The 19,525-nt window shown below is 38.8% G+C and overlaps 1 protein-coding gene across 14 annotated transcripts in view; it reads left to right on the plus strand.

The window, feature by feature from the left end:
• Window positions 1-19,525, plus strand: part of DMD (dystrophin) — a 996,724-nt gene that overhangs the window by 964,978 nt on the left and 12,221 nt on the right. For 12 of the 14 annotated variants that reach the window (XM_027888128.1, XM_027889056.1, XM_027888040.1 and 9 more), the window contains 6 exons: window positions 1,137-1,202; window positions 2,500-2,565; window positions 5,527-5,685; window positions 11,959-12,202; window positions 12,553-12,676; window positions 16,623-16,715. In XM_027888128.1, coding sequence (XP_027743929.1) covers window positions 1,137-1,202; window positions 2,500-2,565; window positions 5,527-5,685; window positions 11,959-12,202; window positions 12,553-12,676; window positions 16,623-16,715 — 752 coding nt within the window. The remainder of the gene's footprint in view (window positions 1-1,136; window positions 1,203-2,499; window positions 2,566-5,526; window positions 5,686-11,958; window positions 12,203-12,552; window positions 12,677-16,622; window positions 16,716-19,525) is intronic. The other 2 variants (XM_027888196.1, XM_027888367.1) reach the window with 1 other exon arrangement.

Below are 19,525 nucleotides of genomic sequence, written 5' to 3' on the forward strand. Positions count from 1 at the left end.
TTCAGACTGATTAGAAACCTGGAGCTGACCAGTCTAGATTTATGGCAAACTCCTAACATGGGAGCATTACAAACCAGAAGATTACTACAGTTTTGGTTTATAACCAGCAACTACAAAACTCACCCATTTATGCAATGCAGTTGCCACTGTTGTGCAGCCCCTGCCTGAATCACAGTTTCCAACAGTTTAAAGTGGGGTGAAACTCCTTCCTCAGTCTGGAGTTCCAGAAGGAGAGTTGGGAGAGATGGAATAAAGAGCAGTTGAAATCTAGCTAAAATATGAAAATTGCCATAGAGTTTGTAAAGCTGCATCATTTTTTGTTATTTCAGCACATCCTGATAAGTGTAAATGGGCAAAATCCCACATGGGAGCAAAGAGCGCTCTCTGAACTGCATAGGCAACATAATTTAATGTTGACGTTTTCCAGAGTTGAGGCTGTAAGAATCAATGCTCTAATTGATGAGAAAAGTCCCATGAATTGTTTTCGTGCACCAAAAAAGTGAAAAGGACCTCATACCATCAGATTTGTCAGGCAGAAAACCCAGAATAATTGACAGTGTTGCCCTGTATCTACAGTTCAGAAGGCAACTGGAAAGACACTAGGCAAAATCATCAGCACCTGCAGTGTGTTATTAAAGGCTCATTTCAGACATTGTATGTTTGTTGTATTTACTTCTAGCTTCTTGTGGAGTAGTCTTTAAAGGCTCTTTTCAGTGTGATGTGCTGGAAGCAGGCACTGGAGCAGGGCGGGAGGTAGAGGAGAGGTTCCCAGCAGGACTTTGGCAGCCGGTGCAGGGCTGCATGTGAAGCAGAACTGCAAGTGAAGGTAGCAGGTGTGAAGGGTAAAGCAGGGTGAAAGCTCTTCTATAAATTCCTTGGAAAAGGCTTCTGCTGGAGCTGGTGTGAAGAAGAGTCGTGACAGCAGACGGATTGCAAAATGGTGAAAATCCCTGGTGTGGTACCACAGAACATTGCACCGATGGCTCAAGGAGGCACACACAGCGCCTGGAGTTAAAACTTGCTGTTTATCAAATGTAGAATAAGGCATAGAGATGTGAGGGTATAGGCATGGCTAAGTGTCTTTTTACTTTTAAAGGGGTATTGTTTGTGATTAATCAGTGTTTTCTGCCTTATAGGCCTGCCTCGTCCCCTCAGCTCTCACACGATGATACTCATTCACGCATTGAACATTATGCTAGCAGGTATGAGACCAGCTGGATGTTAGGCAGATCTTTCTATAAAAAATAATTAAAAGAAAAAAAAACCCAAGGGCTAGCTGCTACCTGAGCACTTCTTAAAGAAACACAGAATTTGGGGTTTTGCTTTCCAGACTCTGGGATGCAGAGCGTTGTCTTTGGTTGCTACTAACCAGCCTGTCCTAACCTGCATGCCAGAGCACTTGTGCGGTCAGAAGTGGCCTTTAGGTTCTGTGGGGTCATCATTAAGCTGGGCACTCAGATACTGACTTTTTAATAGGAACCGTAGTGAGAAGACAAGGGATAATGTTTTAAACTAAAAGAGGGTAGGTTCAGACTGGATACAAGGAAGAAACTTTTACAGTGAGGGTAGTGAGGCACTGGAGCAGGTTCCCCAGAGAGGTGGTGGATGCCCCACCCCTGGAAACATTCAGGGTGAGACTGAATGGGGCTCTGAGCCCCCTGGTCTAGTTGAAGATGTCCCTGCTCATTGCAGGGGGGTTGGACTAGATGACCTTTAAAAGTCCCTTCCAACCCAAACCGTTCTATGATTCTGCATAGGGTTTTGTTTCTAATAAGGACCCTGGTGTAATTAAACAAATGAGAATAGTAAAAACCTCCCAAGTCATATATGAATCTCAAGTGTCATTATAACGTTAAGTAATTCATCTCATGAAATACCGCAAACAGGATTTTTCCTTGATTTGGAGGATTAAAGTAGTGTTATATCGCTGCTTTAGTTCACTTCTCTGCTTTCATACTGCTCTTAAGAATCAAAAAGTGGGTCAGTTGCACAAATATGAAAATGTTTTTCCACCAAGCAAGTAAATTTGCAAGGATTGAGGTAATGAGAAATGGTTATTCCAACCTCCTCTTTCTCTCCCCCAATATCACTTAATCAGGAGAGGTGTTTCTGAATTATCCAGGACGATTAGGAGGGGCTGAGTGTGAAAAACAATAAGAAATGACTGATCATTAGTTCTGATGATGATATTGCCGGGTACAAAGCAATTTGTGTAATCCCCTGGCATCTTAAGGCTTTTCTTTGATTGTGGAATTAATTAATCAAAAAGAGTGGAATATAAACTTAGATGTGAGTTTAGCCAGGTCATTGTAACAAACAAACAATCCTTTGCAATAGCTTATTGCAAAACTTTTTGTTAATCAACAGTGAGTGTAAATTAATTTGAGTTTCAAATTCATCAAAAACATCACGCTCTTTAATTCTTTCCAGAATGTTAGAGCAGATGAAGTTTCTGGAAAACATAATTGGTTTTATTCAGTCTTGTTTATTTTTCTACAGGCTAGCAGAAATGGAGAACACCAATGGTTCTTATCTAAATGACAGTATTTCACCCAATGAGAGCATGTAAGTAGGCTGTTTTACTGGTTTTGACATGTATTTTCTTGGGAAGGTTATTAACTTGTAATGAAATTTTGTAGTGCTAAATTTGCATGGCCAGGTACACATTATTGAACCATCTGGTTCAATTTAATGATGAACTCACGTCCCTTCTATTTGTATCATAGGGCCTAGATTTACGGCTTACAGCTTAATACCAAATTTATACAACAAATGATTGATACCTTCAAAATTAAAATGACTCATTTCTTTCAAAAAATTATTGATTTATTCAGCAAATAGTTTCCGTATCACTAGGAAAAAATGCTTGTCATCTGGTGGTTTTTAAGGACAAAGACAAAAAGAAAACCCTTCTATCTCTACTGCAAGGTTAGTCATGGTTAAATTGCTGTAAACTAGAAAATGTTGGTGTGGGCAAAGTGTCATTCCAAACATTCATGAAGCTAAACAGAAATCTTTGGTCTACAAATACCTGAAATGCACTGCAAGTGTAAGCCAGGAGGGACTCATCCCTACCATGAAATGTTAGTAGTAAACTTTACAGATGGCCAGATCTCTGGCAAGCATTCATTGTACTAGTTCAAATGAAAAGTCATAAGTAGAAGTTTTAAATTTTTAAAAATTTAATGTCACACTGAGACCTTTTTGTGGTTTTCTGACATGGTAGTATATTCCTCCTCTGATGATATTCTTGATCTTGTTTATTCTTGGAATGAAAGGACATAGAACTAGGAAACTAACTATGATGAATGTTTCTGAAGACAGGATAGAAGCACCTAAGTCACTGACATGTTTGAAAATTCAGACAGAAGCTAAATTTGTAGTATTCCTTTAAAGCACAGTACTCTAGGAAGTTTTCATTCCCTTAATCTGAGATTCCAAATCAGCATTTAAAGAGGTTGATTCTGAGCCTGTGCGATGTTCTTGGATAGTGATAAAGCTGTTTCTTTTTTTTCTAAATAGTTTCTCTTTTGACTTGGCAGGATTGTTGCCTGCCAGTTTTGAAAGAAAATCTCCTTTACAACCAAATGTATTGTTCTAATATATTGGTCAAAAAGGGGAAAATTAAAATGACACCTCAGAACTGGTATATATGTAGTGTCAGTATAGTTTCACGCAGTTAATGAAAATTGTTTTCAAGTTGTATGTTAATTTTGCATTGTTATGAATAGTAGTAATGATATAATAGATGGAATTTTGTGTTGTTCAGTGAAATATTTCAATGCCTTGTCACACAAATCTTGTGTATGCAGTATCTCTTGTATTGCACTTTTGTCTTACTGTTCAGTTCATTCTTTGATTAATTAGAAGTTGTATTAGTATGATTCAGTTAACAAGTTAACCAATGACTATCCAAGTTTGTTACTCAGTTTGTACTATTAAAACGAGAACAAACCTGTACATTCTGAATTTTGGAATAAATACTATCCAGGTAGATACAAATTGCAGCAAAATCAAAGCTTACCATGAATTTACAACTGTAATTCTCTCAGTTTTGTATGTCAGATTATGCTTAAGTATTATTTGTTGCCATTCTTACATGGTTTAGATTATTGGGCTAAAAAGGGCAAGAAGAGTGATAGATGGAGACAAGGAAGGTGGGAAATAAAAACATAGCGTATATATATATATACACACAATATATATAAAAATCACAAAACATTTCCTTATGTAGTGTCACTGCAATTATGTATAAAAAATACGTGCAGGCTGACAATCACAGAAAAAGACTATGCTTGTAAAGTGACATATTGCAGTAGTTATGCCACTTGTTCACTGTTAATTCACTTAAAATCCCTAAGAATATTTATAAGTGCAAAGCAATGGTTTTAAGGAAATCACAGTGGAAGCGTTTCATGAAAATTATAAATTTAGGAACTGGCAAGCATTTCCTTCTGTGAAAAATTAATACTTCTCTTTTATGAACTCATGTTAATGTGCTCTATATTGCTTTGGCACTCCTGCAGTCATAAAATGGCATCATTAACATTTTCAGGAACAAATGGAAACAAGGAAAATTGTAATTTTTGAACAATAACAGCTGTTCAAAATGCCTGTTAAATTCTGGTCTAGAAACATAACAGAAAAAAAAACTAGACTGAATTATTTTGTTAGACAAAATTTCCAACAGCAGTGTCATTTTTAATGTCCCTGTCTTGTAGTGTTAAGGGAAACCTCTCATGGTTTCTCACAGTTAATGCTGGTGCTAGTTGCATAGCTTGGGGCCTGGATGCATCTCCTTAGCACCTAAACCACACCTAAAACAATCCATGTAATTCTAGGAAGTGATCAGGGCCATCAGAATTGGATTTATTTTTCTCTTCCAGAGATGTTTCTGTTTCAGACGCCAGACAGTTTCAGAGGCAATAGAAATAAAGAAAAAGATCACACATGTTAACCCAAATATATTTATATTCTGACAATGTACATCACTTTTAATTTTAAAAAGAAACCCACCTGAATGAAAAATAGCATATATTTTTTTAGATTAGTTCAATACTTTTTTTTACCTCATTTACAATTTTATAGAGGAAAAAAGATAAATACAGCACACATTTTTACCAAAGGAGGGTTTGTAGGTACAAAAATAAATGCATTGCCTTTGCTTGAATGACCCTTCCACGACACAGGTCAAGCAGCAGAGGTTAGCTTTCTTTTTCAAGCAAATTCCTAACTGAAGTTAGGCAGAAGAGGAAAGCTGAGGTTGTCAGCTGTTGCAAACTTGGTTTTCTGAGAAGCAGAGGAGGAGAGAGGTGGACTCTGTAGAGAAGGAAAATTGCCAGAGACTAAGTGAAACAGGTCAGCAGATTTTGCTTTAAGGTACATTGCTCTGCTGTTGGTTACAAAGAGTTCAGCAAATCTCTTTGTAAGAAATGAAAGACTGGGAGTGAATCATCTCCTCATATTCACTGTGAAGTTAAAAAGAAGGAAGGGAACAGCGTGTTTTATCCTTTCTCTCTTTTCCAGCGATGATGAACACTTGTTAATCCAGCACTACTGCCAAAGTCTGAATCAGGAGTCCCCACTGAGCCAGCCCCGAAGCCCTGCCCAGATCCTGATTTCTCTGGAGAGTGAGGAAAGAGGGGAACTGGAGAGAATCCTCGCAGACCTGGAGGAGGAAAACAGGTGGGTTACACCACCAGATGCTGCATTTGACGTAAAATATCTGTGAAACAATTACACTGGAATTCAGTTTGATAGTATTTGTAGGGATAAAATTAGTTATAAATTTGCATTTTCTCCCAAAAAAGAAGTACTTTCAAAGTCGGTAAAAGTTGGGTTCTCCTTTCCATTTGTTTGGTGTTGCTTGTTGCCATTTCTTTAGTCTTTCACTACCAAGTATAATTTGCTTCTAATTTTAAATTTAATTGAAGTTATCTTCATTAATCACCATAAAAACCCCCAAATGGACACTTGAGGCATCAGAACACTGCAGTCCTCTTTCTACAGTAGATTTGTAATTGCAACTGCGAACTACCAAAAACAGACTGTAATTCTACATTTAATTGTAAAAAAAAAGTGCTCTTTTGGCTTCTACTGTCTTGAACTTTTATAGTACAGTCTAGAGGTATTTCCTTGCTCTTTTTTTCTTGCTTCTTTAAGAGCTAGGTACTTCTGTTTACACTGAGGGTTTAATGCAGTAATCATTTACCTCAGGCATGTCAAGGAAATAATGCAAGAGCTGGCAGTGTCATAGATCTTCTCTCCATGTGTAAGTCTCCTTCGGATGGTACTAATCAATTACAGTGACTCCATCACTTCTTATCAGGAAGATTTGGGAAAATGTGGAGGATCCGTAGGCATCAAGGATGAGGAAAGTGTTCCACACAGAAAGCTGTAGTAAACAAACCTCTTGCTCACTGAACAGCAGTGAGGTTTTGTTTGAAACAAACCACAAACTTCCTACTGCATAGCACATAAAGCCCAAGTGGAGGAAAATCCATATTTTGACATATCTGGTAACCAGTAATAAGTTAGCTTAGTTTTCTGGAGATGAGTGCTGTTTTTTAAACAGCATTGTGTAGTGAATCATGGAAGAAGAAAAAACATCATAATGCTTTTCTATCTGTATACAAAATAAGCTGCCTACCCAAAAGGAGGGTGACTTCTAAAGCAGCTTAGTATTAGATTGTAAAGGTAGCATATGAAAACTAGTGTAACATGGAGGTAGATAGCTAAACAGGCTAAAAAGTCCTTTTCAGGGTGCCTTGAATTTTAGCTTTATTTAATATAACAACTTCTGATGATAAATAACATGGTAAAAGATCTCTGACAGGAATTACACCTTAAAAATACCTGGTTTGAAGTTTGGTAGACTGTTAGTCTGTTTTCTCATTTGTACTACTGGAGGCATAGTTATGGAGGTGATGCCACCACAGGCAACCTCGCCTTTTATGGATACTTCGGTTCTCAGTACAGCAGGAACAAAGAGCTCTGTTTCTGTGGAAGTGTGGAGGTCACACTGCTGTGATTTTCATTGATTATGACAAAATCATGACTTCTGTCTCTGCAAACTGCTATAAATAACTTGTACTTAAAAAGTAAGGTAGCTGCTGAAAAGCGAACAAGTTCTTGTTGTCCTGATAGCTTGTCACAGCCAGATATCTGTGATTTTATGGGTTAAACACTAGTTCCTATTCAGAAAAATAAGTTATTCAGACAGGGTCAGTCAGGAGCCATTCATGTAACTTACTTACATTTAAAAAAACAGTCTTGTCCCTTTAGATTTCTATTTTCTAGTCCTTCTCCTCCTTTGAGTTTGTGCAAACCATTTTCGGTTGTTGCCAAAGGCTTTTGATAATGAAGATTTCGCTCTCTGCTGTATCTTGTATGGTTTTACAGTAAGAGTCAGCACATGCAGTCACTTCTCAGCAGCTCCTAGGAAAGCTGCATCAAGTACCAACAAGAAGCAGTACTGTGGTATTCAGAGCACCTCGTCATTTCTCTTTTTCTTCCACTCTCCACACTTTCCTGCTTTCAAAAAAGCCCTTCTCTGTTTTGCTTCATCTCTTTTGAGCTGCTTATTCAATTCTGACCTCCATTTGGGGTTCAGCTGCAGTTTCTCATCTCCAAATATTTCCATCTTGACTTGTTACTCAAATGAAAAAGACTCTTTGAAATTGTAGTTCTGAGGGTTTGCTTTTGGACAGTTTAAAAGGCTCTGTTGCCTATTTTGAGTTCTTCTGAAATGCATTATCTGACTTATAAACTAACCCAGCTGTGACGTGGTTCTGACTGGGGGTTTTGTCAGTTCCAAGGACCTCTTGTTAGACATTCATTATTTATCTGCTAGCATTTTAAAACCTTGGTGCTTCTGTAGCTTGTAAGTATGACTTCCTTAAATAATTTATGCCTAAGATTTGACTGCTAAATAATTTACATTTGTTAAAATGTGAGCATTTTAGAGAATATTTTCAGTTGCTTAAAATGTTTCATTTGAGTTTTAGGCCTTCAGGCTTATGCTGAGTTTTGCATCACAGCATGTTGTGATAAGAGTGTTTCTTGTGTATTCAATAGACCAAAGGTAATCTTGTTATGGAAGGCATTATTATTATATTGCAATATAAAAGAAAAATCTAATTATAAAGCCCTCTCAAGAGGTTAAGTGGTAGAATAGGTACTACTGACTAGGATGTACTGCACTAGCATTAAAAAGAAAGAATGTGGTTCTGTAGTGACAGAGACTCAGAACTTTTTGCAAACAATTAAAATACTTTCCTGCTATTCTAATGACTAAAGAAAGTGAATGTTTCCTAATATTTTAGTTGAATCAAGGTCACTGACATACTTCTGTAAGAGAGAGAGTTCTTATGTGTTCTCTTTTCCTCCCAGCTTCTAGCTGTCTTGTAAAAAGAACTAAGTAAATGAGATCTCCAGTCGGAGCTATTTGCCTTTCCTTTGCTTTCCTGACTTGCACTGGGAACACAGTGGGCTGTGTGCCACCAGAGCAGCACTAACATCCCAGGTCTCAAAGCTACCCTGTTTCGGTGTAGCTTTGGAGTTTCTTCAAATGTGAAGACTGATGAATGGTCTCCTCAAAGTTCCTTCTGTATAGTTGCCAATAGTGAGAAAGTGATGCATTTCTAAACATGCTGTGGCTCCTTTTGGTATTTGTTTTGGCATTGAAGGAGGGGAACTAGATCTTCTGAGTGTGAAGCATCATGAGTAAACACTGTCATCTTAGAGAGGGACAGTGGTAGGTGGTTCAGTTGCCAGCTTTGTCTGTTTCCTCAGACCACTGATTTTCTGTAGGGAGATGAGAAATAACATGAATTCACAAATTCTCAATTGCCTCTGAGAGGACTACTCAGCAAGTGGGGTCCACTAGGATTTCTGCCACCAGGCAATTAGTGCTGCCAGTGATAGATGTGATTAATAATTCATGAGCTCCTTACTACTCAGCTCTTTACAGTTGCATAAATCAAGGTTACACTGCATGCTTCCTCTGTTATTTTTGTTCATGAATGCCTCAAAGAGTTGCAGGCATCATAAATATATGTCTTAGGTTTTTTTAATATTCTCTTACTGGAGAAGAGGTCATTTTTGCAGTGATCAGAAGATGTGGTGGCACTGTGTGTTTGTCACAGCCAGATGGAGAAGTCACCCAGCCTGAGCTATAGTGGAGGGAAGCTGAGTTTCCAAGTACTGCCCGTGCTTGCTCAGCTGTGTTCATTTAGAGAGGATTATTGTTTTTATCTCCCCTTTCTCTTATGTCCCATTTCACACTGAAAGTGCCAGAGGGTGCCTTTCCTCCAGGTACTGAGGGCTGTGGGCAGTGCTTTGGGTGCCTCGCTCACAGCAGCGGTCCTTTTTCACCACACAGCTTAAAACCGTTCAGAGGTGGGGGAAAAAGCTAATTGTTCTCTCTTGGGATTTTCTTACAGCAGGTTCCAAATTCTTTCCTTCTTTTATTATTTTCCAGCTTTTTTTTTTCCCTTTGTTAATGCACATCATCACTGCTGTATGTTTAGATCCCAGTTATTATGATATTATTGATTGACTGCACTCCGCATCACTCCTGTGGCTCTGAAGCTATGGTGCATCTCAGTTCTCTGGACTGAGCACTGTGCAGCTGGACTGAAATGGTGCAGCTGGAAAACTCACTGATACAGGTGCACTGGGCAAGCCCACAGCCATTCTTCAAAATGACATTCCTTTGTTCCAGCAATATTACAGCATTTAATTACAGAACTTCCAAATTCAAACACACGTCTGCTTGGAAAATGTGCAGTATCCCTTACAATACTCTTTTTTCTGTAAGCTTTCAGAAAGATTTTTAAACTACTTTTTATCAGACAGGAGGGCATTTTTATCTGAATTAATCCCTGGTCCTTACTTGTATTTCAATACCACAGTTGCTGGAAGGACTTCTCTATATTGATAGAGGTGATAATGGTGGATTTCTTTGTAACAAGGTTTCTGATTATGTTGTAAGAATGACCAAGTGCATTTATTTAGTTGCCCTTAGGGTGATGTTTTATCTTTTGCTTTACAGCACTTCAAACTTTTGAGACTGCTGTTTGTAGACTATTGCCTGTATCATACATCTGGGAAATTCCTCATGGGATAGTGATAGCCACTATCTACAGGCTTTGTGAAAAACAAGCTTAATGATCAATCCTATATAAGCTTTAGTCAGCAATAAGACTGTGTCTGATACTCTTGTCATGTTTATTCCTATTCCCTTTTGTATTTTTATTAATTATTCACCAGTTTGTTCAGCGAGAAGTATCAGAAGACATTTAGTCATGCAGAAGGCATAACTTGTATGACTATATCCAGTACAGATAGCCCTTCTTTTTTTTCCAGATAATTTTCATGGACTCATTAAAAACCCTCTTCATAGTGTGGGTTTTAAAGAAGGAAATCCTGAATTTTTGAACAACCTAAAGTTAAGAACTATCATCCCCTTTTTTTAATCTTTTAAAACTTCTGCAGAGGAGGGATCGTGTAGATCCGACATCCCTTAGGGATGTTGTGGGGGATGCCACAGCCCCAGGTTAGGACTTGTCCATTATGCAGCTGCTGAGGAGCATGCAGACCTTTGAAGAACAGTCAGTAGCCTGTCTTTGTCCTTGGCATTGCTTTCTCACCCTTGTGAATTGATGCATACTGATTTAGTTCTTTTCCTGGTCACAACAACATACCTTTAGAAGTGCTTCGGAGCTTAATGAAGTTTACTGGGAGGTTTCTGAGGTGCTATTAAGCTTCCAGACCAAACTGTCAGTGTGTATTGTGGTTTGCAGGCAGAAGTGGCAAAAGGTGCCTGTTCTCACAGCCTCAAATAAGAGCGAGTTGGTAAAATTAAAATCTGGGTCACTGCTTGTGATGAGTAAGCAGTTACCAGAGCATTGAGCTGCTTTTCCCCCCTCTGGGAAACAGTAGAGGAACATCACAGCAACAGAATCCCCAGTGCAGTTTGTTAAGCCTCCCTTGCTTATGAAGTTTCTGCTACAAGTTACTATTTTTGCAGCTTTGGACTGTATTATCCCTGACAAGGTTTCAGCTTCTTACCTTCTATGTTCTTCCTGCTTGTTAGATTTTTTTTTTTTTAATGTGGACCACTGTAGATCATATTAATCTATGGAGTGTTTTACTGGAGGAAAACTGGGATCTTTACAGAATGAAAGAAAACGCTTAGCAGTGCCATAAAGTTACAGTAGACTGCATCACTCCCGGCAGTACATTTCAAATGAAGATGGAAATTATAGCCCAAAAAGTTAGTGCAGTTTGATTTAAGTGGCTGGCTCTCTAATTTGTCTTTTTCTCATCTTAAGTTGATAATTTTAGCCCTAGGCTGGAAATGCAGTTGCAGATATGAAGAGAGGAGAGTGATGTGACCTGACTGACTACAGCGGAGTTCTGTGTTTTCTGCTCTGGCTTTTTGTGTGGCTGCCTCTCCGAGCTTTCTCATTTGTAAAACAGATAGGCTGGCCAGGTGGCACCCACTTTGGTTAGTGTTTGTGAATTGCTTTGATCACTCAAAGTCCTCTTTTAGCACTAATTACTCCTTGGGTGTAGTCATGCGTGAAAGTGAACGGGGGCAGTCCGACTTCTGCTCAGAAGGATAAAGCGCAGGAAGCTGAGGGAAGGCTGAGCCCAGGACAGACCGTACCCGGGCTGCTGGAGGGTGTCTGGAGTCCAGCCAGCCTTCTGGTGCTGCAGAGAGAGCCTTTAGGCAATGTTTCAGCACAGGTCTGTGCAATACCAGATCCATGCGGATCTGCAAGGTGTAAGCCCACGTGTGTGGATTCAGCAGAAGGAAAGGCAGGTGGTGCAGGTGAGCCTCTGCCCCCGGGATTTAATCACATCACACCACATGAAAGGAGGTGCCTTGTGATCCTCTGCACTGCCTGTTTGGCTTCATAAAGCTTTTGCCTCCTTGTCACTTCCCAACAGAAACCTGCAAGCAGAGTACGACCGTCTGAAGCAGCAGCATGACCACAAAGGACTGTCTCCACTGCCGTCCCCGCCGGAGATGATGCCGGTCTCTCCGCAAAGCCCCCGGGATGCTGAGCTCATTGCAGAAGCCAAGCTGCTTCGCCAGCACAAGGGCCGCCTGGAAGCCAGGATGCAGATCCTGGAGGATCACAACAAACAGCTGGAATCACAGCTGCACAGGCTGAGGCAGCTGCTGGAGCAGGTGAGTCCTCAGGCATTTCTTCTAGGTCTCTGTAGACCTTCACGTTCTCCAAATGTGAAGCATTATCAGTAACAACATCCCAAGAAATCATATATGTATGAGCTAGCCAGAGAAAAATATTAAATTGTTCTACAGGTTGAAAGTGAGAATGTGAAATGAGGTTTCAGTGTTCTTATTTAGTCTTCTTCCTTGTTTTATTCAGAATTCAAATCCATTGGTTGCATGGATATATTTACTTAAAAACAGACTGAAATTTTTTGTATTCATGGAATAAAAAAAATTTACAGAGATATGAAGTAGTGGGCTATTAATAACAACCTCTTCTTTTTTTTCTTTTTTTCAATTTTCAGCCACAGGCAGATGCCAAGGTGAATGGTACAACACTATCATCTCCTTCTACCTCTTTGCAGAGGTCAGGCAGCAGTCAGCCAATGCTTCTTCGTGTAGTTGGCAGCCAGACTTCAGAAACCATGGGTAAGATAACAAAGTTCAGACTGTTATAAAAAATAATTATAGTCCCATTTTGCAGAAAAAAAATTCCTTAAACATGGAAAATACGCTTCTGTTTAGTTCAAATGAGAATGAAGTAGAATTTGCAATGGTCTTCAATGTCATCTGGCTATTTACACGTTCATTATGATTCAGGCTTCTGCTTTTGATCATGATGCACACAGTAGCTTGGATATTTTGACATTAAACGCAAAGCTCAGCCAGGGCTTGACTTTTGAAAACAAGTATCACTGAGAAGCTAACTATTTTATTCAAACTGACTGTTATTAAGCATGACTGATTTAAATGTACATAGCATTAATTATGGCTAGGAGACTAAATGTATTATTAGTCATCCCTGTGTTAACTGATGTGATCTTATTTTTAATATGTTGTGGCTCAATCAGTAGGATTGAACTGTCACTTACAGGCAATGCTCATCTAGTGTCTTTTCTAAATATCACATCAGATGTGATAATGAACATCAAATGAGTTGTGGAGTAAGGTTAAGTAATAAGATGCTGTAGCTAGAGGCTGGAATTATTATTTTGGTGATTTTAGTAACTGCTCTGTAGCATTTTTCTGATTTCTTATCTGTTACATAATTAGGAAGTATTTATTACCAAGCAGTAAGGATTTTTTTGCTAGTAAAAAAAGCACTCAATCGTTGCATCATCTTTAATCAAATGCACTTACATTACTTCAACAAGATAATGTTTCAAGTGTGATGATAATACTCAGTTTCATACACAGAAATTTATTTAATGTATATTAGAGAGAATCATAAGTGAGAGCTTTGCTTTTAACTGCTGTTAGTGAAAGTGTCAATGGCAGTGAGAGATTGAATGGGAGGGGACATTCTGCTGTGTCTCAAGAGCTGTTGAGGTGGGAAATGCAGCTTTTTGGGGGATTTTTCTTCTATTCCAAGTGTAAGCAATAATGTCAGCCTGTGCCAGTATCAAACGTGGTGGGTTCTATATGCCCTGCAACAAAAAATGTGAAATAAATTGTACCTTTAGGAGTGCTTAAGTGAAATCCTGGGGGTGAGAGGACAATCACAGGTAACAGCAGTTTCATTTGGACTTTTCATTAGTCCTGTTACCAATGAGGAAACATTTTGCTACGTATGGCATACACAAAGAGACAAAATGTATCAGTGGAGTAATTTGCATCATCTTTCTGAAGAAATGTCATGAATTTCATCACATAAAATATGTTAATTAAAATACACAGGAAAAAATAGGAAGGAAGTGATTCCCAGACATCTTATTAGAAGTCTTATAGTTTGTAGTTTCTTATGTCATCCTGTATTAGGACAAAATACAATAATGTATTTATTTTCATTTGACTCAATATAAAATTATTCCCATTTAACGTGTAAGACTGGAATTAATTAATTAACATGACAGAGTCCTATAAACTGCTAAAACTTTTTGAAACAAATATTTAGACATGACTTAATTTTATTTTGATTTGTTCAATGGAGCCAGTATGTGGAAGGACAGTGAGATGTTGAGCCATTATCAGTGTGATTATATTGAGACTCAGCAAAGCCACACTGTTGGCAACGTGGAGTGGAGCTTGTAAAAAGAATTACTAACCAAGCTAACAAACTGCAGCTAATTCAAAGCCTTCACACCAGAAGGCTTTGCTTGCTAGTCTGAGAGTTTTCTGAACTACAGCTTAAAATACTCTTGAATTTTGCAGGGAAGCAGAGGAGTGATGTAAATAATGCTCCCAATGCAGAAAGCATGTGCCTGAAAATGAGGAAGCCATCCTTTCTGAGAAAATACTGAGCATCTCTAGGTTTCTTAGGTTATGAGGTAGTGTAGTGGTAGCTTTTATACGTTTTTCTCTTCAAAATTAGATGTTAGTGTGTTTTTTTCTCTGAATGTAGAGCCGTTGCACTTCTCTCTCTCTGCTTTCCCAGGAAGAGATGACTGTGAAAGGTTTTTCACCAGCAGTGTTGTCCATTTGGTAAAAGCAGTGACCCACTCAAACCCTAATTTACAAATAGAAGAGCTTATTCCTGAAATACACCTGGGCAAGTGGAAAGGTTTTTCTGCTCTTTCTATAGTATCCTAATGGGAAAGTCCTTGTCTTTGGTCTTTCTCTCCCAGCAATGTTGCAACAGAGGAGGTTTTCTGAGGCCTGTGAAGCAAGAGGCTGTTGCTGAACTTCATTCAGCTACCACCAGAATATTTGACACTCACCCAGCTCTAAGCCTTTTGTAGGAACACAAATGGGGAAGGCTGTTTTGGGTAAAGAGAGGAGATTGGGGTCTGAAATTATCTTTACTTTTGTCAGGTTGCTTGGCTGATGTCTTATTTTGTCATTTACAAGGAAATGCTCAGGAAAGTCATCCAAATGACGAAAAAAATAAAAACCATGCATTTTAAAGAAAAGATACGGCATTTTTGAGGGTCAGCACAGTTTGGTTTGTGTCAGCACGTACGAAATTTGGAAATCAGTACCTATCCTCAGTTATCCTTGACCAGGACAGCAGAACCACTGCCCTCTTCTTCTGCTCTTTAGGGCCAGGAGGCTTTCTGCAGGCTGATAAAGTCCTCAGCCTGGGTAGAAGCCGCAAGATCTTGCTCTGAGTTTTCACCCTGACATCTAGCAAAGGCTGGAAGGACATTACTTTTGCTAAGACACCTCTGTCAGTGATGTGAAAGTAACTCATGGTGTGAGCTGATTTGTGTGAACCCAGCACCAGCTGAAAGCTGAACAAACTGCAAGCAGTCTCAGCAGCTATTTTTAGACCATTAATGGAATAAAAGAAGCTGATACAAAGACCATCATTTATATGAATTAAGTGCTTCTTGCAGACACTCTACCCCACCTCTTGTAGTGGAGTAGGAGAAATCACTCTTGGTCAGTAGTAACTCTTGTGAAACTCCTGGCCAAAATATAGGCAGCCCCAAAGTGTTCCTTTATTATCCTTTTTTCTAGGTTTTCCACTAGCATGGAGAACCTCAATGTTTAAAGAACATAAATGTTAACAGAAAATCAGAGTTTATTACTTGAGTAGGGCAAGACATGTTAGAATAAAGGGTCATTAAGTAATTTTCAAAATTGTGGTTATTACAGGAGGCAAAATTACTTTTGTGTTTTAATAGGGATAAAAGACATCTAGTAAATAGGAGAATCTCATTCAAAGTATATCCTTTAGGTGTATTCTTTTTCCAGATGCTTTATTTGTATTGGAGGCTAGGGCATACAGTAAAAACAACATGTGGATTTTAGTTATATGAAACCATGAGCAAAAGAATTCCAGTAAAAGTAAAATGTATTGAATTTCCCATTAAGATGCTGCCCTATAATCAGGTTATAGAAATTATTCAGTGGGAGAAATGTATTTCGCTTTATTAAACTGCTGCTAAACCCTTTTACAGTACAATTGAGTGTTCTTGGAGCACCAATCTGATGCAATTAAACTGTCAGAAATATTAATACTGATGCAGATGTGAATCTGGGTTTCTACTGATTTGTGCAGCTAGGCAAAGCAGTGCCAACATGAATCCAGCACTATTAGAAAGCTGCTCAACAGCAGCACTCTCAACAGCAATTTCTTTTTCCATTAATAGAATAAGAGAAGCTGAAACGACAAGTGTCATCTATAGAACTAAATGTTCCTAGCAGACATTTTACCCTACTTCTTCTACCAGAGTAGATTATTTCTTAAATCCCTTTTTGCAAATTAAAATCAGCATTAATTATTTCAAATTCATTGTTTAATTTCACTTAGATCCTTACAAAGAAAGAGGCACATAACAGTCAACAGAATTCACCTTTGAAACTTGGATTGCATGCTAAGCAGCAAATGTGTTTATTAAATGGACAGCCTTAGCTTTGTGAAGGACTTATGCAATAGCTAACTGTTAGCAAAGGGTTTTGTCTCAGGCCATGGTGTGGATTTGCTTTGCAGGTGAGGATGAGCTGCTCAGCCCTCCCCAGGACACAAGCACAGGTTTGGAGGAAGTGATGGAGCAGCTGAACAACTCCTTCCCCAGCTCCAGAGGTGAGCGCTGCTGCCCATGGCAGATGAGAGGGAAGAAGATAAAAGTGTTTTCTGTTCCTTGATGTTTTCAGGGGGTTGTGTTTTGGTACCTTTTTTTTTTTGCTGCTCTTTATTTTCATTTTAACAATAGCTGTAGAGAAACCTGTCTTAAAAGAGTGGAGAAGCAGCCTGCTCCTCCTTTAGCTCAAGCTGCCTCCACAGGTAGCCCTTGCTAGATATGTGGATGAAAAAAATGTCTCTATGAGACTTTCTTCTCAAAGCATTTTCTTTGCTTCCTTTTTGCCATGTTCCTTTTCTCACAGCATTTCCTCTTTTTTTTGTTAGTCCCCTTGCTGATTTATTTTTTATTACATGTCTTAGCACATTTTTCTTCTGTCCTTCCTTATCTTTCTCCAAGAAGAATCTGATGTGAAATAATATTAAAGTTCTAAGTCAAAGTACTCAACCATGTAGCACTTGGGTGCAGAAGGATGGAGTAAAAATGAGTGGGCTGCTTGTTTGTGCAGCATGGGCTGCACTTGTGTGCACAGCCACAACATTTCTTTCACTTGTTTCCATTTTGCTCATTCCTGTTGTTTGCTCAAGATAATCAGTTTGTGTTACTGGGATTTATTTGTTCAACCTTTTTTCATTTAAGAAGGACTTTTCTGAGCCCAGAGAAAATACTCTGCTGCCAAGAAAAATGGCTTAGGTTCCTAGCAGGAGATGGGAAGTTTGGGGTAGTGCCTGTTGCTGTGAAGCAAGGCTCAGACATAAATCTCTTGGCGAGAGAAAGTCCTGGTGTCTGTTGGCAGCCTGTTAAGTGGATTTAAATAGGGGCATAGACTTTCCACAGGGCCTTTTGCATAGTTTTCACACAACACCCAGAGGTTCTTCTTCAGTAGAGAAATGCATTAACCATTGTACTAGACCTTCAGTGGAGTCGAGTTTTCTCCATCCTTTGGTTTCAAAGCAAGCTCAGCTCTCACCAGACATCACCTGTGAGCAGTGGAAAAGAAGGCAGGAAAAACCATATAAGATCTCATGCTATAAATCAAAAGATGGAACCATTTAAAAAGATCTCATGGAAAAAAATCTAAACCAATAAATTAACTGTATTCATCTCAACATTATGTGAAGAAGTCATATCTCTTGATATTAATTATGTCTCATTTTGTCCCAATATTAATTATGAGAGACAACAGATAAAAAATCTTTCATATGAAGGTAAAAGTGGACTTATTTTTAAAGTTGCTGTGTATGAGGTTGCAACAGACAGTTTGCTTATCAGTGACCATAATTTGTGTAAATATGTTGTATTTAGGAGATCTTGCATAGTAGTATGTGTCTAGATGTAGATAGCCCATGTGTTAAAATGTTCACCAAACATGAACAATTAGGTTTCTCTGTTCTTCATGTATCTTTTGATGCATTTGCATGAATGCCAGGTTTATGGTTTTACTTTTGGGTGAGGTATAGGAGTGGTCTGAATAGGCTCTCTGTAAGAGTTCATCCTACAACCAGTGTAGATGGATTTCCTTTCTCTGGTTGATACAGAAGGCTACTGACGTTGTCAATTTTGCTGAGATCTCACGCAAACTTCTGTTACTGGAGTTTTCTTCTGTTCCAATTTTAACAATTAAATTATAGTCAGCTGATCCCTACATACACAGAGCTCACATCCACAGATGATCTGCTTCAGCCTCGTGTAAACCTTCACTGTGACATGAAGGATGCTGTGGTCAGTCAGATTCCAGAGGCATCAGGGATCTGACTTATAATTTACAAGACTGCATTAAGAAGAAAAGGAAGCAGAGTTGATTGGTCTCAACAAACTACTGAACCAGGAACCTTTTTGCTGTTGAGAGGTACAAATCTGTATCTCAGGTTTCTAATCTATAATAAAAGATCAAAGTGTAATTGCAAAAGAGGGAAAGCACTTTGGCAAAGCAGCCTGAGAAGAGGGCTGAGTGTGAGGACTCGAGTGTGGTGCAAGTCACATTTTGTTTCCTGCCATTACAAGTTGGATTGAATCTCAAGGTATAGGCAGAATACCTACCTCGAGTAGGTATTTGGGAAACAGAACAATAAAACCAAACAAGCATTCAACCTAGATCCATAAGGAATACATTTTCTTATATTCTTTCTTATTAAGTAGAATTTAAAAAAAATTGTCAGATGCAAGAAACACAGTCATCTTAGTCTGGCATTCAGAAATGGGTTGTGATACAGGAGAAGGTGGAATTGGCAGTGCCGGGGTGGACTCAGTTAACTTAAAAGTCTTTTTCAACCTTAGTGATTCTACGAAATGGGGATTCTATGAAATGTGGTTTCTTTGTATCCTGTAAAACAAGCATGTTAAATCTCAAGCTAAATATCCAGCATGTTACAGCACAGAGAGTGACACACCTTTTGAATCAGGGACATGATTCTAGGTGTCCTGTTGCCAGTAGGAGAACAGCAACTTAGAGGAGTGCAGAACAATGTGACAAGAGCAAACGGGACTCTGGAAGCTTTGGTTATGAGAAGAGTTCAGAGCTGAATAAGCAGCGAAGAGAGAAAAGGATCGAATTTCTGTGCTTGGGTGCACAGATGTGTAATTGAGTATCACAGGATATAAATTAACAGCAAAATATTTAGTTTAAATACTGTCAAAAGCACCTAAAGAGTAAGATTTGCTCAGGCTGGAAAGCAGTTTACTAAAGCACATAGCGGCTCTTACTTTACACTTCTAAAACAAAGCAGTAAAATGTAGTAGTAATTAACTGTCACTCACCTGGAGATAGATTCCTTATGATGATGATATTTTCCAAGCTTTTGCTGCATAGTGT

The sequence above is a fragment of the Empidonax traillii genome, unplaced genomic scaffold, assembly GCF_003031625.1.
Source record: "Empidonax traillii isolate 1590-97213 ecotype Southwest subspecies unplaced genomic scaffold, ASM303162v1 scaffold1:size7828297, whole genome shotgun sequence".
Lineage (NCBI taxonomy): Eukaryota > Metazoa > Chordata > Aves > Passeriformes > Tyrannidae > Empidonax > Empidonax traillii.